Source organism: Solea solea, chromosome 1, assembly GCF_958295425.1.
Source record: "Solea solea chromosome 1, fSolSol10.1, whole genome shotgun sequence".
Taxonomy (NCBI): domain Eukaryota; kingdom Metazoa; phylum Chordata; class Actinopteri; order Pleuronectiformes; family Soleidae; genus Solea; species Solea solea.
In genome coordinates, this window is record NC_081134.1 from 22,362,927 (window position 1) to 22,386,037 (window position 23,111).

General features: G+C 42.8%; 2 protein-coding genes across 2 annotated transcripts; both read left to right on the forward strand.

The window, feature by feature from the left end:
* The first annotated feature begins 191 nt into the window (after positions 1 to 191).
* cavin4a (caveolae associated protein 4a) lies at positions 192 to 12,372 on the forward strand. The gene is made up of 2 exons (XM_058627468.1): positions 192 to 753; positions 7,463 to 12,372. Exons 1-2 carry the CDS (start codon positions 346 to 348, stop codon positions 8,021 to 8,023), a joined length of 969 nt encoding a protein of 322 aa, XP_058483451.1. The 5' UTR covers positions 192 to 345; the 3' UTR covers positions 8,024 to 12,372.
* Positions 12,373 to 15,195: 2,823 nt separating this feature from the next.
* On the forward strand, positions 15,196 to 22,552 carry ift57 (intraflagellar transport 57 homolog (Chlamydomonas)). Its single transcript, XM_058627414.1, has 11 exons — positions 15,196 to 15,655; positions 18,020 to 18,194; positions 18,731 to 18,849; positions 18,934 to 19,024; positions 19,301 to 19,369; positions 19,444 to 19,566; positions 19,721 to 19,792; positions 20,161 to 20,292; positions 20,380 to 20,442; positions 22,052 to 22,118; positions 22,215 to 22,552. Exons 1-11 carry the CDS (start codon positions 15,495 to 15,497, stop codon positions 22,400 to 22,402), a joined length of 1,260 nt encoding a protein of 419 aa, XP_058483397.1. The 5' UTR covers positions 15,196 to 15,494; the 3' UTR covers positions 22,403 to 22,552.
* Positions 22,553 to 23,111: the final 559 nt, after the last annotated feature.

The window sequence follows — 23,111 nt, forward strand, 5'->3', positions numbered from 1 at the left end:
CAACGTGGATCAGGACTAAGGCGGGGATTTCCATCCTCCCTCAGTTTGAGTCGTCTCAAAATGTCAGAGTGTCGCCTTACAAAGAGTTTTTATTTTTAGCTGGAGTTCGTGTGAGCGTCGCTCCCCTCCACTCCCCTCATGAGAATCCAACGTCCCTTTGGATGTAGGCTTTTTTTAAAAAGGGGTAGGTGGAGTTTCCCCTCTCCCGTCTCCAGACCTGAGTTGGGGTGGCACCACTCTCCGGTCTCTCTGCTGGTAACCCTGACGGTCCTGGTCCCCCTCCCCAAACTAAACTACACGTCTGACTCTTTAAACGTTTGGGACGAGAATCGTCGAAACTCTGCAATGGATCAGCATAAGTATCGCACAGCGGGCGTCCAGGAGAAGCTGGAGATCGTCGGGGTGGAGGACGAGGCCGGGAACCCCATCAGCGCCCTGACTATCCTGTCCCTGCTAGAGCGCGTGGCCGGCATCATCGACAACGTCCAGTCCGGCCAGCAGCGCATGGAGGAGCGTCAGCTGGAGCTGGAGAACAACATCAAGAGCATCCAGGGCGACGTCATGAAGCTGGCCAAGGACCACGGCGACACCAGCGGCACGGTGGAGAAGCTCCTGCAGAAGACCCGCAAGGTCAGCGCCAACGTCAAGGAGGTCCGCTCCCGCGTGGAGAAGCAGAACGTACGAGTCAAAAAGGTCGAGTCCACACAGGACGAGCTGCTGACGCGCAACAAGTTCCGAGTGGTCATCTATCAGGTGAGCGTTTGTTCAAAGGTTACGTTTTTATCGCAGAAACATTCCACTCATCTGTTCAACTGAACAGGAAGTCGGCTATTTGGAATTTGGCAAATTGCAAATGAACAAACTCACCCAAGCGCGTTAATCGTACCAACATAAAAAATGCATCAAAATACATCAAAGGCAAAAAAAGCCATTGAAAAGTCTTGCAGATTCAAAAGGGGGTGGCCACGGCAAGCATCGGAATTTGCCGAACTGACCGTTCGCCACTAAACAGGAACTTTAACTTCGCCATACAGTAACCAATTGCCTCGAAACTTCGTACGTGACACAAGAGACCGACCCTGAACACGTCCACGGACAAAGTTGTCACACAAGAAGTAGGCTGTTTTGAATTTAGCTGCTTTTTCGCCATTAAACAGGAAGTGCCTAACGTAACTCGGCTGTACATCGACTGAAACGCTGAAAACTTCTTGTGTGAGACCAGGGGATCACCCCTAGCATAACCTGCACACAGGAAGTAGGTCTTTTGAAACTGGAAGTGCCCTGTAACTCGCTTTATTAAACTTGACTTAGCGTGTTTATCGTACCAAGATAAAAAACATGTCCATTTGTACGAAACACATCAAAGGCAAAACGTTTTCAAAAGGGTGTTTTGTGGATTCAAAAGGGGTTGGCCAAAGACGTTTTTTTCTTGGCTTGACGCCAAAATAAAGTAGTCGAAGATAATATTAGTGCATTCAATCCAGTTACTCGCACTTATATCCGATAAAAATCCTGTGTCATGTGACCCCAAGTGAGCGTTGATTGTATCTGCTCATAGAAGCTACATGTTAGCACTTTTTACAGTTTTGTTTTGTGGAAAAATTAGCTTTAAAAGTTGACACACCCCTGTAGAGACAGGAAAAATGTTGCTTGTTAATTTGTCTCTGCTTTTTGTACAAAAACATCCAACTGCAGTCTCCTGATTGGGTTCAAAGAACATTTACTTTAATTATTCTATTAAATTATTCATTCATTAATCAACATATTTCATGGGTGTATTGGTTTTTTCCGACCTGGACTTCGTAACAGGACTCCGATTGAGTCACGAGATTTAAAATCCTTCAGCTTCAACAGTGGCAGAGTGAAGAGCTTTGAGGACATGTCTCAACACCAGCTCAATAAGATGCTTTTTAAAGGCCTTTAACTGAAAGGACGGTTTAAAAATAAGACACTGAAATCAGTCCGCTTCAGCCCGAGGATCCAGTCCAGGTTTCTGTTTATAAACAACTGGAGCATAATTAAGTTAAGAGTAAGTGGATTTGTTCCCTTAGGCGGAACAAGGCCACGTGCCAAGACTGAGATGAACTAAATTCATTAAGACGCAGTGAGAGACTGAGCGAGGACGCGAAGACACGGCGTCACAGTGAAGCATCTGTATCGTTATAAGACGCTGCACGTCCTCACAGAGGACGTTAATCAGGAGACGAGAGCTGGAGCGAGCGAGACATCAACACGTTGAAAAATAAACCAAAAAGACACATGATACGACTTTTTAATGACATTAAATCAGAATTCAGTGGGGTCAAATCAGATGATGAACAGAACTCAGAGGGAAAAGTGACACTATTTTATTTAGGGATATAGAAAATTACAGCGCAATAAAACATATATTCTTTAGGTTTAGACATTTCAGATGATCTCTGCCAGATCCTACATTTACGTCAACATGTTGGTTTTATTCATTTTTTAAATCTTTTATTTATTATTTATGTCAGTACTCATCACTGGCCGTGTTGTGAGCGCCCCCTGCTGCTGAGACACAGACGCTCATAAGGAAAAACTGATTTTTACCAACTTACAATATCTTAAGAACACGTTCACGTCTTTATCTCACTGTGAGACAGACTTTTCCAACAGGAAACTGAAGTTTGTAAACCACTCACTCTCCCACACCAAACCTCATAGAGAAAATCAGTGATTTTAGCTGGAGGGGACACAGGAGCTGCTGGTCCTCTGCTACCTGGTGTGGTCACTTTGTGTCACTGAGGTCAATTTGAACAAAGGATTATGAAAGCCGAATTTTACAGAATAAGACATTAGAAGTTAGTGATGGAGGCAGCAGTGGATCAACAACTCCTGTGTGCTGTGATGTTAAAATTAGAGTTGTTCCGATTCCGATACCGGTATCGGAAATGCCTCCGATACTGCCGAAAATGTGGGTATCGGTATCGGCGAGTACTGGAGTCCATGCACCGATCCGATACCACGTTATTTAATAGAGCTCCGTTAGCTCTGACGCGGTTCTTCTTCGCCGCTCTTGAAACAGTTGCGCTGTGCTGTTTTAGAGGCGTGAAGAAGAACTGATCACCCGACACCTGTAGACAAGGAGCTAACGTTAGCTCATCATGTCGGCAGTTTGGCAGTATTTACCAGTTAGCTCCGTTAGCGTTGTTAGCTGCGCTAGCTCCGTTAGCGCGTCTACAGTCAAACTGGAGCCGCCCGTTTATTAAACGAAAAGAGCAGCGCTACAGCTAACCAGCGTACCTGTGTCCTGCGTATGTAGGCCTCTGTTTTTAAAGTTTAGCGTTACTTCAGAGACTCATTTTAACAATCTGGAGTCGAGTAAAAATTATGTCACGCGCGTCCTTTCCCGGTCAGTCGTCATGGAAACATGAAGCTCTGCCAGTGCTGCGGTGTTTGGACCAGAGTCAAAAAAAACGTACAAGCTGAAAAACAAAATAACATATCACTGGTCAAAATAAATGATGTCCATTTGCTGTATTCGTTCATGTTTTACAGAGGGTTTAACCTTAGCCAAACCTTACCACCAATGATTTATTTATATATTTATATATTTATATATTTATATATATATATATATATATATATATATATATACACACACACACACACATATATATATATATATATACACACACATATATATACACATATATATATATATATATACATACACATATATATATATATATATATATATATATATATATATATATATATATACATATATGTGTATGTTTATTTCGGTCATGTCAGTTAGATCACTCATCATCACACATCATCTTAGTGTAGTTTACACAATACACATAACCAAAAGGGAAAGCCGGAGAAGCAAAAGCTTATCTAGTCCCGTCCCCATTACCCACAGAATACATATTTTCATCATACAATACATAATTTTTCTTTTTCTTATTACATTTTGACAAAAACATGTTTCAGCATCAGGTAGCACTCAGAGATTTTTTTATAACACACTGGTATCGGTATCGGTACTCGGTATCGGCCGATACCCACAGCACAAGTATCGGAATCGGTATCGGGAGGAAAAAAATGGTATCGGAACATCTCTAGTTAAAATCACTGATTTTCTCTATGGACTTTGGTGTGGGAGAGTGAGTGGTTTCCTAGCTCGGTTTCCTGTTAGAAAAGTCAGTGAGATAAAGACTGGCAGCCGCGTTTTTTAAGTGCAGGGGGCGCTCACAGCACAGTCAGTGCTGATTATACTGGAAATAACTGAACTATCACTTTAATAATAAGCATTACGTATTTCACACTAAATGTACAGAATCACTGCTAAACAGATGAAGTAAACTTCAGTTATTTCAGTGGTGAATGGATCGATGTCATTATTACCTGCCAGCTTGAGTTTCTGGTGTTTGTTGCCGTCGACAGCAGCTTCCAGTCTCAATGAGTCTCCGTTTCATCCGAGTAAAAATAGACAAACTGGATCTCGCGAAGACGTCGGGAACGGCAGCTCCGGTCGTCTCGGAGGTATATCATATTTTCTGTCGTCTGAAGGAGCAGCGCGTGCGTTTATTCCTCGTGGACGCAGGAGACAGACGAGATGCTGCAGATCACTTTCACAGTACAGATTATAATCCACACTGTGAGACATGTTCATCACCTGATCTGCAGCTGCACAAGAAGCCAAAGTCAAAGTTTACAGATGAAGACAGACGCAGGACGAGGGCGAAGATTCAGACGCAGGACGAGGACGAAGATTCAGGACATTTAAAAATAAAAACAGAAATAGTTTAAATACTTTTAATATCAAATATGAATATATTATAAAAATCTGCTCTTGAGGTTCATTTAAAGTCCAAACTCAGAAACTTAATCAGCACTGACATGAGATTCCAAGATGGCTGCCACTTTTACAAACTCTGCTACTTTTACCGTTAATTTCACTTCTGCCATATTTGTCTCATGGTAAATGTTTCGCAAACATAACACTGTTTCAAATCGCTCTTTAAACATGATGTCACACTGTTAACGTGAGGAAAAGATCATGTACTGCTATGCTTACAGCGGCTAACAATGGCAAACAATGCTAACTGTGGCTTACAATGGCAAACAATGCTAACTGTGGCTAACAATATCAAACAATGCTAACTGTGGCTAACAATGGCTAACTCAAGAAACGTTTGCATCGATGTGTTTTTGTGGACGGTAGAGGAGGACGGTATGGTTCTATTCCTGACGGAAACACATAAATACAAACAGTTCTGAACAAGACTTAACCAGACTGAACCAAACTGAACCCGACTGAACCAAACTGAACCAGACTGAACCACACTGAACCAGACTGAACAAGACTGAACCAAACTGAACCAGACTGAACCAAACTGAACCACACTGAACCAGACTGAACAAGACTGAACCAAACTGAACCAGACTGAACCAAACTGAACCACACTGAACCACACTGAACAAGACTGAACCAAACAAAGGACAGAGAGATTAGGCACCTGGTCTACAAATGCGTAGCAAAAACATCCACGGATGTAGATGACCTTGACATGAAGCTAATTAAGAAAGTAATAGATGGAATCATTTCACCTCTAACATATATCTGCAACCTGTCATTTCAGACAGGGACATTTCCCACCAAAATGAAAGTGGCAAAAGTTGTGCCATTGTTCAAGAAAGGGGACATACACAAATTTACTAATTACAGACCAGTCTCAATACTGCCACAACCGTCAAAAGTTCTGGAGAAACTATTTAACGATAGGCTAGACAACTTCATTAACAAACACAATCTGCCATATATTGATTGGGTCATTTAGTGACTCTGAGTGCCACCTGATGCTGAAACATGTTTTTGTCAAAATGTCATAATAAAAAAAAATAATTGGTATGATGGTATTCGGTGGGTAATGGGGGCGGGACTAGATAAGCTTTTGCTTTTCCCGCTTTCCCATTCGGTTATATGTATTGTGTGGACTACACTAAGATGATGTGTGATGAGGAGTGATCTAACTGACATGACTGAAATAAATAAATAAACATAAACACAAACATAAACATAAACTGAACCAATCTGAACCAGACTGAACCAAACTGAACCAGACTGAACCACACTGAACAAGGCTGAACCAGACTGAACCTAACTGAACCACACTCAACCAAACTGAACCAAACTGAACCAAACTGAACCAGACTGAACCAAACTGAACCAGACTGAACCAAACTGAACCAAACTGAACCACACTCAACCAGACTGAACCAAACTGAACCACACTGAAACACACTGAACCAGACTGAACCAAACTGAACCACACTGAACCACACTGAACCAAACTGAACCACACTGAAACACACTAAAGCACATTGAACCAAACTAAACCAGACTGAACCAAACCGAACCAAACTGAACCACACTGAACAAGACTGAACCAGACTGAACCTAACTGAACCACACTCAACCAAACTGAACCAAACTGAACCAGACTGAACCAAACTGAACCAAACTGAACCACACTGAACCAGACTGAACCAAACTGAACCACACTGAAACACACTGAACCAGACTGAACCAAACTGAACCACACTGAACCACACTGAACCAGACTGAACCACACTGAACCAAACTGAACCACACTGAACCACATTGAACCAAACTGAACCACACTGAACCACACTGAACCAAACTGAACAACACTGAACCAGATTGAACCAAACTGAACCAGGCTGAACCACACTGAACCACACTGAATCAGACTGAACCAAACTCAACCAGACTGAACCAGACTGAACCCCTCTGAACCAGACTGAACCAAACTGAACCACACTGAACCACACTGAACCAGACTGAACAAGACTGAACCAGACTGAACCAAACTGAACCAAACTGAACCAAACTGAACCAAACTGAACTAAACTGAACCAGACTGAACCAGACTGAACCAAACTGAACCCGACTGAACCAATCTGAACCAGACTGAACCACACTGAACCAGACTGAACCAAACTGAACCAAACTGAACTAAACTGAACAACACTGAACCAGATTGAACCAAACTGAACCAGGCTGAACCACACTAAACCAAACTGAACCAAACTGAACCAGACTGAACCCCTCTGCACCACACTGAACCAAACTGAACCAGACTGAACCCCTCTGCACCAGACTGAACCAAACTAAACCAGACTGAACCAAACCGAACCAAACTGAACCACACTGAACCAGACTGAATCAGACTGAACCAAACTCAACCAGACTGAACCACACTGAAACACACTGAAACACACTGAACCACACTGAACCAAACTGAACCAGACTGAATCAGACTGAACCAGACTGAACCAAAGTGAACCAGACTGAACCACACTGAACCACACTGAACCAATAACAGGACAGTTGTGTGATATCTTTGTTGTTTATTTCTGATCAGATTGTCCACACATACTCAAACTCTTCTGTCTTTTTTACCTGTAGGGGGAGACAGAGGTTCCATCTGTTGCTGTCACTAAGTCTCCTAAAGGCATGGGCCTGGAGGGGCTGGAGATCGAACCCGACTCCTATGACGCCCCCGCTGACCTCTCCTCCGACGAAGAGTACCTGAGCGTGGAGGAGACAGAGTCTTCTCGAGCCGCTCGCCTCAAGAAGTCCATGGTGAAGAGCACGGAGACACTGAAGGCTGCCTTCTCCAAGGAGAACATGAACAAGACCAAAGACAACCTCGGCTCCAAGTTCCACAACCTGGGCGAGAAGGTCATGCCTCCCGAGCGGCGCGAGAAGATGCACCAGGCCGGCGAGCGGCTGAAGCAGTCGGGCGAGCGGCTAAAGGACAACATTGCCAAGAAAGCTCCCAACAAAGAAACCTTTCGCATCAAGCTGAAGAAGGAGAGGGTTGTCGCCGAAGGTCAGGAGGGCGCCGAGGGCGAAGCCGAGCCCCACGAACAGGCCAAGGAGGAGGAGGAGCCACAGGCGCCGAACCAGGGCATCGCCTACACCGAGGTCACAACGGAAAGCAAGAGGGAGGGGCCAGTGGAGTAGGTCGGCGTCACCAGGAAGCAGGACACTCGACTGTGATTGGTCTACAGCGATGAAGGACATTTAGTTAGCCTGAATTAAACAAAAGAAGTGAAAGTGTTATCACTTTATGAACTGGTTATTTATTCAATCTTTGACGTGAGTGAATGAGTGAGTGAGGGCAATAATTCACCAAAACACCACCACTTTAAAGCTGCAGTGCGTAACTTCGTAAACAAATCTTTGACGAATGACTTCACACTCTCTCGCTGTCCCTTGTGTCACCCAGCGACATTCCCCCGCTGCGCACAGGAAGTGATTTTCCCACTTGAGCTAGTGAGGTGGGAGAGTGCAGTTTGTCTCCGCCCACCCCCGCTCTCCTGCTGCATACACACAAACACTCCGCCAGTCAGGTCTGACAGGGTTGTCTGTTTTCAGATGAAGAAAAAAGACATTTTGTCAAAGTGAGGACATTTTGTCAAAGCGAGGACATTTTGTTAAAGGGAGGACATTTTGTCAAAGCGAGGACATTTTGTTAAAGGGAGGACATTTTGTCAAAGCGAGGACATTTTGTTAAAGGGAGGACATTTTGTCAAAGTGAGGACATTTTGTCAAAACAAGGACATTTTGTCAATGGGAGGACATTTTGTCAAAGCAATTACATTTTGTCAAAGGGAGGACATTTTGTCAAAGGGAGGTAATTTTGTCAAAGTGAGGACATTTTGTTAAAGTGAGGACATTTTGCCAAAGCAAGGACATTTTGTTAAAGTGAGGACATTTTGCCAAAGCAAGGACATTTTGTCAAAGTGAGGACATTTTGTTAAAGGGAGGACATTTTGTCAAAGCGAGGACATTTTGTCAAAGCGAGGACATTTTGTTAAAGGGAGGACATTTTGTCAAAGCAAGGACATTTTGTCAAAGATAGGACATTTTGTTAAAGGAGGACATTTTGTCAAAGCGAGGACATTTTGTTAAAGGGAGAACATTTTGTCAAAGGGAGGACATTTTGTTAAAGGGAGGACATTTTGTCAAAGCGAGGACATTTTGTTAAAGGGAGAACATTTTGTCAAAGCAAGGACATTTTGTTAAAGGGAGAACATTTTGTCAAAGCAAGGACATTTTGTTAAAGGGAGGACATTTTGTCAAAGCAAGGACATTTTGTTAAAGCGAGGACATTTTGTCAAAGTGAGGCCATCGCTTATGTTCACAAAGGACAAGTTACTTACTGCAGCTTTAAGCTTCGTAATTTAAGACTTGAGTCCAAATTTCAGAGACGTGCGATTTTTCAGAGGTTGTGTTGTAGTTGGGGATCGGGGTCAAAGGTCACACGAGGTTTAGGGTCTGACAGAGAAGAGAGGACAGACATGTTGATGTAAGGTTTGCATCTCTTGTACATATGAAGGAGACTTCAGTCCGTGGAGGTCTCAGCTGGTTTCTGAGGAACCCGGACTCAACGTCAGACTGGATTCTGAGAGCGGGAGAAAAAACAAACAAACATGTAGACGTAGAAGAAGACGAGGTGAGAGTGAGACACAGCAGGACAAGGCTGTCGCACGTAGAAGCTATGGAATTTAACACCGACGAGGAACACAGAGCGTGGTCGAGGGTTCTAAAAATCTGAAGATAAATATAAATAAAGTTAACGTACATTCATTGCAACTCTGGCACCTTTGAACAGAACTCAAGAACAAGAACTCATGATTTTACGAACACGACATGTTTTGCGCTCCCATGGTAAAGTTAGAAAGTGATATTCTCTATATAAATCTGTATTTACACCTGTACGTGTAATCTACAGTGATGAAGTACTCGAGTCCGGTCTCAAGACCGATTTCTGCTTTCTCTGACTCATCTCAGACTTGTTCCTTCAAAGACTCAGTCTTGACTCGGACTTGGACCACAGTGGGAGGAGAAGGTCTCGTAATTTCAGACCAACGCATTTTTTTATGTTCTAGTTATATCCTAACTATGATTAAAAAAGTCATGTTGATGACAGAGCAGCACTGTTGAAACAGTTTATAAAAATAGGCAGAAGATGATGCATGTGATAGGGATTTTTTTAATGATAGTAAAAGCATAGTCCATATTAAGACGTTAAGACTGCGCCTCTAAACAATTCCCAATCTAGCTTAGTCTATAGGCCTAACTGTTGATTATTAACTGGAGTGATACTAAATCATGAATATGAAAATTGACATGTTTTTATGGTCTTGGTCTCGACTCGGTCGCGACTTCTTGAGGACTCGGTCTCGACTCAGACTTGCTTCCTCAAAGACTTGGTCTTGACTCGGACTCGACTGTATTTGAAAACCAACGGACTCAGTCTCGACTCGGTCTCGACCCTTCAAAGACTCGGTCTTGACTCGGACTCGGCATAGGCAGTCTCATCCCCATCACTGGTAAGCTACACCGTTCTGCCAGCAGGTGGCGCTATACCCACAGGCCACTTCACCACAATTGCTGTAGCCACGCCCCTTTTTGAATCTGTTAATTTTAATATTAATTGGCATGTTTTTTATGTTGGTAAGATAAACGCGCAAATCGCAGAGAAGGAAGCCAAATTCAAAATGGCTGACTTCCTGTTGAGTTGAGGTCTTGGTTCCTGTGGGCTTTTTTGTTTGTCTCGGTCTGCGACATGTCCCCACCACGTTTTGTGAAATTTGGTGCACCGGGCTTTACTTTTGGGGGCACTAACGATGAAAGCGCTAACGATGAAAACACTAACATGAAAAATGCTAACAATGAAGATGATGAAAACTCTAAAACAGGGGTCTCAAACTCAAATTACCTGTGGGCCACTGACGGTCTCGTCTGGTCAGTCGGGGGCCAGTCAAGTAAAAAAAAAAAGCCCAACTTTTTTGGGAAAGCAACAGTTGTGGTTGATGTTATGAGCTCATATCATCAATATGCCATATTAATTCCTTTTACTCTTGCCTCGTGTGAGCTTTTCTGTCTTTTATCCATTATTCTGTATAGCACTTTGGTCCACTGTGTTTGTTTTGTGCTTTACAAATAAAGTTGGATTGGATTGGATAATTTCAAAATATAAGTGCTTGTTTTAATATCCAACAATAAAAAAAGCATATTTATGATGCAAAATTAATCTATTAATTTAAAAATAAAAACATATAGAAATGACTCGTTACAACTTGATATCGTTTGGAGAGCCACATGAAATCGATTGGAGGGCCACATGTGGCCCCCGGGCCGCCAGTTTGAGACCCCTGCTCTAAACGGTGAAAACGCTAACATTCAAAATGCTGATGATGAAAACGTTGACGCTACTGTAAACATCGGAAGGGTGGTGCTCAACAGTAACAAATGATAACTTATTATTATAATTTATTTGGTTCATGAAAATAGAGGAGTAACTTTTCGTGAAAGACTTTCAGTATTAGCCCCATTGTAACGCAATGCTACGCTACTGTCGTCACTTTACACGACGAGTAACCACTCAAATATGACTATGAATTTCCGATCTATGTACTCTGGTCTGGTGCAAACTACAAGCTGCAAACTAGCTCCGAAATTGCGACGTAAGTGGTGCGACCCAACCCTGAACTCTGTATGACTAAAATGACAACGTATTAACTCGCCGATCTTCCATGGGCTCCGCCTCTTTTTGAAAGCCTAAACAGGTTGTATGAACACAAATTACTCAGCGCTGATCTCGTCATCGCAGTAAACATGTCGCCATGTGATGGCGCCACTTTCACTTTACGTTCTGTTTTATTCTGAAGGTCACGTCACACAAACGTTACTTTAACAGATTTCAGAGAATCCGATCTTTGCTGCTAGAGGCTTTTTTTCTCTTTTTGCACTGCTGCTTTTTAGTGTATTTTTATTATTTATTTGTATTTTATTCTCCAGTTTTTGCTGCTTGTTAGTTTTATTTTGAAGGTGATCACTGACATCACACTTTTAGGCGCAAATCTTTTCTTCTACTCTTTTCATTTTATGTTTAGCTCAGCATCTTATTGTGAAAGACACACTTCCTGCTTTGGTAACTTTCTGTATCCTTGTTGCTGCTGGTGAATGGATAAACGCTGTGTTCCAGTTGTACTCAGAAGTTGTAACTCGGAACAACTGACTTTGGAGTTTTTGTATAATCATTTCCACCGTCACCAGTAGGGGGCAGTGTGGTGTGTTTTTGAAGTTGCTATCTCTGCGTACACTCAAAACACAGAAATAACGATTGATATATTTTTTTGTTGTGAAAGTTTTAAAAAGGTTTCATTTCTTACATGTGTCTCACTTTTTTCACTTTGAATCAGTTTAATTTTTTTTTTTCATCTGAACCCAGCGTCGGTCGGCCGACTGAACCCTGTGTGTGTTTTGTTTTGTACAAATAAATAAAGTTGTGTTGAAACCGACGTGAACCCGTGGAGACGTCTTGAAAACAACGTACACCTTCACATGTTTGACAAAATCTAAATTTTATTACATACAGAAAAATCAGTGATTTTAACATCACACACACCACTGCTGCCTCCATCACTAAGTTCAAATGTCTCATTTTGTAAAATTCGGCTTTCATGATCCCTCTTTCAGATATACCTCTGTGACACAAAGTGACCACACGAGGCAGCAAAGGACCAGCAGCTCCTGTGTCCCCGTGAGTTAAAATCACTGATTTTCTCTATGGACTTTGTTGTGAGAGAGTGAGTGGTTTACAAACTTCAGTTTCCTTCAGTTGGAAAAGTCTGTCTCACATTGAGATAAAGACATGAATGTCTGATGTAGATTGTGTGAAGTGAGTCTCCTGTTGGTGACTCTGTCCTGCTCAGCTGCTGCGTCCGATCTCAGCTGCAGCTTTTTATAAACCTGACAAACTCAGAAAGACGACACCGTGGCGACATTAACCTCTCCCACAAATACCAGCAGGCACCTGTGCTTTACTGTTACCGGGTTGTCACGGCAACAGCACCTATCAAAGCCTGAGGAGAAGTGGAGCCAAATGAAATAATAGAATTTTTCCCCTTCTTCAGACCAGCGAGTCTCTACTTCTGCATCAGTGACGCCGTCTGAAAAAAAGGTCCACAGTTTAGATTTTCATCAGAGCTGATGAGCGAGCGGCAAACGCTGCTCTGGAGTGATTTCATTCAGCTCTGTGTTTGTCATGCATCAGCTGAGCTCTTCATACAAACGTGTCCAAGAGAGGAAAAGGCCTTGAGTGTTTAAAGGAGAGCAGGGAATATTTTCATCTCCTCCTCTCCACACTTCCCTTCTTCTTTGTTGGCTCAGAGCGATCGAACCGCAGAGACTGACTCGTCAAATGTGTTCTCGCTGCAGTTGTAGAATGTTCATCAGTGCTTTCACACGTACAATACTCACTTACATTTGCTGTCATTGGAACAGGAGGGAGAGTGGAGAGCTGCAGTGTGACTGTGTCACCTGAGAGGATCGCTGCACGAGTGACTTGTAAAGCAGTTGTTTTGGGTGAAAGTGAATCATTAGAATCATTCATTCAGATGAGTTGACAGAATGGTTCAGTCCTTCAGTCAGCTGTTTTTGTTTAGACGACAGAAAGAGCCCTGGACTAAAACATGGCTTCAGCAATTTGCACGTGGCTATGTATTGCTAGAATAACAGTCGTATTTTTTTAAAGTTGTGCTTCCCTACCTCAGTTTTCCACTGAGTTGTGAAAAATCTTTTTTTCTCTTTCCAACGTTTGCCCTACACTGAGTCAAATGACGCGTGTCATTTGACTCAGTGTAGCATCTGCCCCGTGTTCAAGATGTCAGTATGAATCCACACAGCAGCTCGTTAATACATCAATAATAAGTTTGTAAATAAATCCTAATGAGCGATGAATAAATAAATAAAACCTGCTTTGTTGTAATATTTTTATAAATGTAAAAGAAAACCCATCATTGCCTTTTTTTTTTCACATTTCGCATATAGTTTTCATTCGGTTCCCTGACAGACGCCGTTCCTGAGACTTGACCGCGCTTAGCTGTGCACTGTGGGAAATAAGATTTTTCGGGAAGGAAGGTTTTACAAATGTGAAAACTCCATGAATTAAAATATAGAATATAAAGATCTATACATCCCTGTGTCCATGTCTCGAGGTGTCCTGTGAACAGTTTTATAGGTGTCTCTTTTACTATTGTGGTCAATGGGAAAATTGCTTTTTGGGCCCAGGAGTATTTTTTGTTGCAGTAGTGGCCACCATGACAAAACTGTCTTCAAGGCAGAGGGGGGTGGAGCTCTATCCAGTTCTTATAATACATCCATGGGTTCGAACATTGAGACCATAGATATGCTTGAGACAGCCAGACTGTCGTGATGCAGCGAGCGCAGTGCATTCTGGGAGTTGTTGTCGTTCATCTACATGAGCCAAAATGAAATTTTTCTGCCTTTCTCGGCCAAGAAGGTACTTGCTGCTACATACTGTAGATGACACTCCCAATTTGAATTAGAATTGATTTTAAGACCTCTATCCATCTATCTATCTATCTATCTATTAAAGTATCTGACTTAGGTGAACACATTAACACAGCTACATTCTGTCTCAAATATGTTTAAAGATGTACACTTGAGGAGCAGAAGGCTTCCTCAGGATGGGATGGAGTTTGGGTTCACATGTACGACAGGTTTATATTGAAGAGTAGATTCAGACTCAGACTGATTTGTTTGGACTATGTTAAAGATGTGCATTCCATTGCGTTAAATGTGTAACCAGGAAATTCCTCATAGGGGTCACAAGCATTACCCAGGACAGTTTTTACGACACATTTATGGGTCAGACCTGGGTCAGTCCTGGATAAAGAAGGCTTGTTAAAGAAACACAGATACTTCCTATGTTGGAACTAAGGGGTCCCGAGGTCAAACCTGTTGCTGATTCTCTAATGAGTTTATGATCATGTGTTGTATAGGACGAGGAGGTTGGAGAAACCCTTAAAAGTATGGAATTGTTCAGAGATTCGGCAGGAACACATTCTCCCGAGATGCTGCAGTGCTCGGTCTGACGCCTGACTTGTAACCAAATAAAATCCCTTTTGTTCGGTACGAGTCCTGTGTCAGAGAGGTTTCTTTCTACACCATTAACTCATCACCTATCATTCGTAAGAAGAAGGAAGCCTGACTAAAAAAATGACACTATCTATCTATCTTTTAATTTGAAAGTTTGAACCCGGAAACAATGACAGATGAACAAGAAAAAGCTCTTATTGTGAAGAAGCTCCAGGGCGGACTTCCGCTGCTGGTGCTAACATGTTAGCACACAGTGACGCGTTCAGCTCGTCTTGTCGGAGGACTTCGGTGACGTCCACAGTTGTGTTTTTTCGGACGTGTTTGCGTGTTTTCTGTGTGGACATTGATTCACTCTTTTGACACACGAGTGAAATAATAGTTACAAACACTTAGTTAAGCTAGCGGTAGCCCCCTGGCGGGCTAGCATTAGCTGTTAGCTCCTCGTTGCCCCGACAACGGGGCCAAACAAAATCGGCTATAACGAGCTGACGGCTAACTGAGAGAGTCGTTGTTGTTGACGATGATGATGGCGGACGAAGGCAGGGGGGCTGATGAAGAGGAGCGCGGCCCTGGAGCGGCTCAGCACGTGTTTGTGTTGATGGAAAGTTTAATGGAAAAACTCAAGGTGTTAAACTATGAGGAGGAGATTCTGAGCAAACACAACATGAAGAACCTGTCCAGGTGAGACGTGACGTCACTCAACGGCTAAAGCCTCTGAATATGTCAAGTGTTTGATTTGAGTTTCAGTAAAAATGAACTGAGATAGTCGATAATCTAGTTAGGCACATAGCTCAAGAACTAATTAGTTAGGTGCATACCCATCTAGTTAGCTAGCTCACTAACTATGTTTTTAGTTAGGTACATAGCTAACTAACTGTGTCTCTCTCGTTAGGTACATAGCTTTTTTTATGTACAGCATGTTGAGTTTCGAGCAGTGTTTCCCAACCCTGGTCCTCAGGGAACACTGCCCTGCATGTTTTAGATGTTGCCCTGCTCCAACACACCATATTCAGATGGTCAGCTTATCAACAAGCTCTGCAGAACCCTGGTAACGAGCTGTTCATCTGAATCAGGTGTCTAAAACATGCAGGGCAGTGTTCCCTGAGGACCAGGGTTGGGAAACACTGGTTTAGAGGCGCAGCTTCAGAGGGGTATTCCAGAAAGCGGGTTATGTGAGAACTCTGAGTTTGTTAACCCTGAGATGAGGGAAACTCTGAGTTATCCGTTTCAGAAAGAGAGGTAACTTAAACTCTGGGTCTGTTACTGCGGTAACTTACTCTGTGAACATAACCTGCTCGCTGGCAGGTTTACTATAAGAAACCCAGAGTTTCTACCCGTCTTCTCCCACACGAAGAAAGCAGTTAGACATGGATTGCCCATTCATTAGAAATCCAATCGACATCGAAGCCGTATTTATTATTAGAAATGCATTACGTCGTGAGAGAATCTTCCGACCCAGATTAGACGTTTTGATTAAAAATAAAAGACAAATTCACATGTGATTTGGTTCTTCTTTATTCTCTAAAAGTACAAAAGCAACAGTCAGGATTTGTAATATAGTTCCAACTATTAACATATTTCACATATTCACCTGTTTCACCATGACAATGCACCCACCTCAACTGGCGTTCAAGTAATAGAATTTACAAGTCTGTTTTTCTGATTTGCCGGTCCGGGTACACCATTTCTTTCTCGGTTTTTTGAATGGTTTTCATTAGGTGCACCCTGTACAACTCTTTTACCGGCAACTCGGAAACATATGGACGACATTTAATTCCTGCAGTTCTCTCTATATAAATATATAAAAAAGTTTTATTTAAAAAAAAGACATAAGTGTATACTTGCATCTGATGTAGGCACTTGTGTCCTGGGGGGTGACAGGCTCAGATGAGCTTCCCCCGGGGATGCCTTAAGCCACAGGGCGACCCCTGTATTGGCTGAGAGCCAGCTCCTCAGCCTCTGACAGAGGTGGTGGAGGTGGCCCTCCACCCGTTTTTCGGGCCTCTGCCTTCTTTCTGTTGGCAGAGCAGAACTCAATGTTTGCAATCTGAATTAATATTTACGTTACGTTTAATAGCCTTAGTCAATTAAAAATAAAAAAATAAATCAAAGTGAGGTGCAATCATAGCCTAGCAAAATATGCCTTACCTTTTTGAATGATGTTTTTATGTTTCATTTTGAGCTGCTTCCAAGTCCTCCTTTCTCCTGTTGGATTGCACCTAAATGAAAAACTCAGATTTCATTCCTACTTATATTCATAACTATAGGCTATGCTACGATCTTACGGTTAAATGTTACGTCAATGGAATAGTACATTCAAACTTACGCGTTGACTCGGGCAGCAATTTTCTCCCATGCGGTCTCTCTCTCTCCTTCGCTGCTGCAGCTGTGTTGCATGTGCGGCGAAATATGTGCTCATATTCTCCGTAGCCCAGCAAAAGGATCTCCAACTCCTTCGCACTGAAATAAGTTGATCTTTTTTTTTTCTCGGTTGTCATGGTGACTCGTGGTATCGGGGCTCCATTGATGATGGCTTTTTAAAGTGGTTGTGCACGCGTGTACCTCGAGGTTAACATACTCAGAGTTGATTGAACTAACTCAGATCAGCTGTTCTGGAACCGGATACTCAGAGTTTCCCGACTCAGATTAAGTCAACTCAGAGTTCAGGGATAGACTCAGAGTGTGTTGAACCTGCTTTCTGGAATACCCCTCAGGACGCATTCAAGAAACCTTGTAAATGTTGTCACTTCTTTAAACCCACGTGCAGTTTACAGATGGAATGTTTGCTGCTGCTGCCACTTTGTGGTCATATTGGCTCCACAAACGATGAACGAAGAAGATCGTTTACCTCTTTAATTTTTGTGATACAGTAAATGATGTCACAGGTATTAAAATCTGAGAGAATTATTTTGGCATATTGTTCATTTCTACTTGTGCTCATGTTTGCAAAATAAAGTGACATCCTAGAAGCAAAACAAAGAGTAAATAAAAACAGGGCCAGGTGTTTTTGTTGCTGACGCTCTTCTCTTTGTTTTCTCTGCTCAGACATTATTTTGTCTCCAGTCCATATCTGGCTTCTAACCCTGGTGAGCAGTTCTACATGTTCACCATCATCGCGGCGTGGCTCATCGACGCTGCGGGGAGGCCGTTCACCAAACCGCAGGAGTCCGACGAGCCCAACGCCACCGTGTCCAACATCCTGGCCGAGCTGCGAGCTTTTGTAAGCAACACAGGATCATCAGCACATCCTGAAATAGGAAGTAAACTTTTTAAATAAAATGCTGTAGCTGCAGGTGCTAAGGTGACTCCAGTTAAACCAGACTCCTGTCACGTATTAAAATCTACGTCAGTTTAAGTCTACGCTATCTACGTCACATGATCACGTCTTTATCTCACTATTAGACAGACTTTTCCAACAGGAAACTGAAGTTTGTAAACCACTCACTCTCCCACACCAAACCCCATAGAGAAAATCAGTGATTAACATCACACACGCAGGGATGGAGGCAGCAGTGGATCAACAACTCCTGACTTCAAATGTCTGATTCTGTGAATTTGGCTCTTGAAATATTTAATTTAGACTTAACTCAGTGACACAAAGTGACCACACGAGGCAGCAGAGGACCAGCAGCTCCTGTGTCCCCACCAGCTAAAATCACTGATTTTCTCTGTGGACTTTGGTGTGAGAGGTTCTTCAGTTTTTTTTTTTTCAGTTGATTTGTGATACATTTGTTTGTGTGTGTTTGTGTGTGTCAGGGTGTTAAAGTGGATTTCCCACCCTCCAAACTGAAGTCTGGATCAGGCGAGTACGTCTGCCTGGTTCTGGACCGCCTGGCCGAGGAGGCCCTGAGGAGGCGGGGCTTTTCCTTCAGAAGGTACATGAGAGGTTTGTCCTCTCTCTTTTCTCTCTCCTCCTTTCACCCTCTGATTTTGTTTGTTTGTTTGTTTGTTTGCTTCAGACCAACCTACCCGACAGAAACCACAGAGGAAGAGTCTGTGATGGAGGACGACGCAGAGCTCACACTCAGCAAAGTGGAGGAGGAGATGATCGTAAGTGTCAAATTGTTTGTACTCATATTAAACACTCAGAGCTAGAGCTGTAACTAAGGATTATTTCCATAATCTAATTCATCTGTTATTTCCTTGATTAATCGAATAGTTAGAATAGAAATTATGATATTTCAAAAATGTCTTGTTTCTGTCCACAAACACAAAATTATTCAGTTTCAATGATTTCTTTGTTTTTGTGGAGGAAAGAAAGTAGAAATTAGAGATAAAGACGTGATATTGGCCTAAATTCTTGTGTCTTTTGTTTATAATTTCCAGGACGAACCTGATGAGGAGGAGGAGAACGTGATGGATCTGGAGGCTCTGAAGTTACGCTCGACCAGGGCCGTGAGTTCACCCTGAAGACTTTTTTTTTTTCTCTGAGTCTTGGTCCTGAACCTCTCGCTCTCTCTCTCTGACAGGAAATGGAGACGTCATCTAAACCGGACGAGATCCTGGAGGCGACGGTGGATGCGGCTGAGTGGAGCCTGGAGGTGGAGAGAGTTCTGCCTCAGCTCAAAGTCACTGTCAGGATGGACAACAAGGTACAGCCTCAGCACCTGAGCGCCACCTGCTGGTGTTTTTAATCCCCTTAATCCCCTTAGACCAGCTTCACCGTTCACCTGAAAATCAAAATGGAGAATGAACGTCAGTGTTGGCTCCAAGTTTCCCAGCATGCTCTTTGTTTCCTCCCAACAGGACTGGAGGATCCATGTGGACCAGATGCATCAACACCGAGACGGGATCAGGTCTTCACTCAAAGAGGCCAAGGTGTGTTCACTGACCTGCTGCTGCGTCACACACACACGCACGCGCGCGCACACACACACACACACACACACACACACACACACACACACACACACACACACACACACACACACACACTTGATGGACATACATTGACAAAAGTTTGAAGTATATATACTGTGTGTGTTCTTGCATTTGTGTACGTGTGTGTGTTTGTGCATGGGTGTTTACGTGCATGTGGTTGTGTGTCTCTGTGTGTGTGTGTGCGCGCGTGGGTGTACGTGTGTGTGTTTGTGCGTGGGTGTTTACGTGTGTGTGTCTGTGTGTGTGTGTGTGTGTGTGTGTGCGTGTGTGGGTGTGGGTGTGGGTGTGCCTGTGTGTGCGCTCAGAGTTTCCTGGACAAACTGCAGGACGACATCAGCAGGAGTCTGGAGAAGGTGAGCAGCAGAGAGAAGTACATCAACAACCAGCTGGAACATCTGATCCTCGAGTACAGGAGCGCCCAGGCTAAACTGAGCGAGGTCAGCGCACATACACACGCACGCACGCACGCACACACACACACACACACACACTCTGTTCTCAGAAACATGTTTTTTCTGCCTCAGGTCAGAGAGCGATACCAGCAGGCGAGTGGAGGAGTCACTGAACGCACCAGGGTCCTGGCTGAGGTCAGTGAACGCACCCCTGGAGGAGGAGGAGGAGGAGGAGATTGTTTAAATTCACAATCCGTTCAGTAGGCGCCATCGTGTGAAAGTAACGTGTCACTGCACTGAGCTTTAGACATGAACATTCTTAAGATGAACATAACATGTACAATGAATTTAACAACACTTTGGTTTGTTCACATTATCTATAGTTTGTGGCATCTTTGTAAACCACTCACTCTCCCACACCAAAGTCCACAGAGAAAATCAGTGATTTTAACATCCCACACACAGGAGTCATGATCCACTGCTGCCTCCATCACTGAGTTCAAATGTCTTATTTTGTCACTTCGGCTTTTTAAATAATTCTCTCAGATTGACTTCAGTGATACAAAGTGACCACACGAGGCAGCAGAGGACCAGCAGCTCCTGTGTCCCTGCAGGCTAAAAACACTGATGTTCTCTCTAGACTTTGGTGTGGGAGAGTGAGTGGTTTACACACTTCAGTTTCCTGTTGGAAAAGTCTGTAACACAGTGAGATAATGTTTATTTTAGATAAAGACTTATTTTATATACAGTTATGTTCATAATAATAGCAGTGTGTATAAAAAGGTGAGTAAACCTCAAAATTCTTCAAATAAATTGTATTTTAATGAACACAAATGCATTGGGGACGCTGCACATTCTATTTCAAAGCAAAGCAAGCAAAGAAAATTGGAAAAAGTAATTGAATCTGATAATATTTTACAAATAGTCAAGAAATATAATGTTCAAAAAAATAGCAGTGTTGACATCTTTCTTTAAAAACTCAAAAATGTACTGTATAAACTAAGAGATGCTTGAAGATTCAACTTTCCTGAGAATTATAAACTAATATTTAGTTGCATAACCACGGTTTCTGATAACTGCTTCACATCTGTGGTACATGGAGTCGACCAAACTTCTGGCACCGGGACAATTGTACTACGTTCCACAATTCCTCTGCATTTCTTGGTTTTGCCTCATGAACAGCATTTTTTATGTCAGCCCACAAGTTTTCTTTGGGATTAAGGTCCGGGGATTGTGCTGGCCGCTCCATTACTTGAATTCTGTTTGTCCGGAACCATGATTTTGCTCGCTTGCTGGTGTGTTTGGGGTCATTGTCTTGTTGAAACACCCATTTTTAAGGGCCTTTCCTCAACAGCATATGGCAACATGACTTCTTCCAGTATTCTGATGTACTCAAACTGATCCATGATCCCTGGTATGCGATCCATAGGACCAGCGCCATAGTACGAGAAACATCCCCATATCATGATGCTTCACCGTCTTCTCTGTGTACTGTGGCTTGAATTCAGTGTTTGCAGGACGTCTGACAAACTGTCTGTGGCCCTTAGACCCAAAAAGAACAATCTTACTCTCATCAGTCCACAAAATATTACGCCACTTCTTTTTTTTAATTGAACTCGGCACTGCTATTTTTTTGAACACTGAATCATTTCAGTAAATGATTCAGTTTCACAGAATCAGCAGCATGCACGTCATGCCTGTTGGGTCTGTTGGTTTTCTATACCTTTACTAAACCTTCTAGAAACCTACTTGCAGTGTAGAAGTTGAAATTCTAACAAAAACAGTTCCTCTGTCTGTGTTTCAGATCAGTGAGGAGCTGGAGAAGGTGAAGCAGGAGATGGAGGAGAAAGGCAGCAGCATGTCCGATGGAGGTGAGACTCGTTGCTTGACTCGTTCGCTCGCACCGCCGCCCTGTTATGTTCACGTGTGTGTTTGTTCTCCTCTGCATCCGTCCATCCGTCCCTCAGCTCCGGTGGTGAAGATCAAGCAGAGTCTGACGAAGCTGAAGCAGGAGATCGTTCAGATGGACGTGAGGATCGGCGTGGTGCAGCACACGCTGCTGCAGGCCAAACTCAAAGAGAAGTCCAACATGACACGCGACATGCACGCCACCAACATCCCCGAGTCCACGGTTGGCACCGGGCCCTTCACGTGACGCAGAACGCACAAATCACCAGAGGAAGTCTTAAGCAAACACCAAAACATTTCACTTATTTATTCTTTTTTTGTACATGGACATAAAATCAATTTTGATACAAGTTAGTGATTAAAAAATATCTCTGAATAAAAATAAACTTTATCCTCGTATCATTGAAAACTTTGTTATTGCAGTAAGTAGTCACCAGGTGTCACCAGTGGACAAAAACTGTGAGTTTTAGTTTGAACCAAACCTTGAAACATCCGGTGTGTGCCCTTGAAAATAAAAGCTCATGGATACGCGCCCTCTAATGGTGAGTAATGAGCTTAAATCTATCGTTAATTGTGTGATTGATGATTGTAACTGATGGAGGTTTGCATATTTATAATTGTCACATTTAAACACTTGTGTATGTATATTTGTAAAAGATAAAACACTAAAAACTAGAGGAAAAGCTTTAAGCATATTATAAAAGTATTATGATGCTTATTAGTTAAAATATTAACACAAATTGTGTATTTAGCTCATTATGTGATTTTTTAGAGACACAAAAAACATCTTTTATCCACTTTAACAAAATAATTTTGTCATAAAATCCACATCAGTTGAAGTCTACGATGTCTTTAAGGACATGTTCATGTCTTTATCTCACTGAGACACACTTTTCCAACAGGAAAGTGAAGTTTGTGAACCGCTTACTCTACCACACCAAAGTCCACAGAGAAAA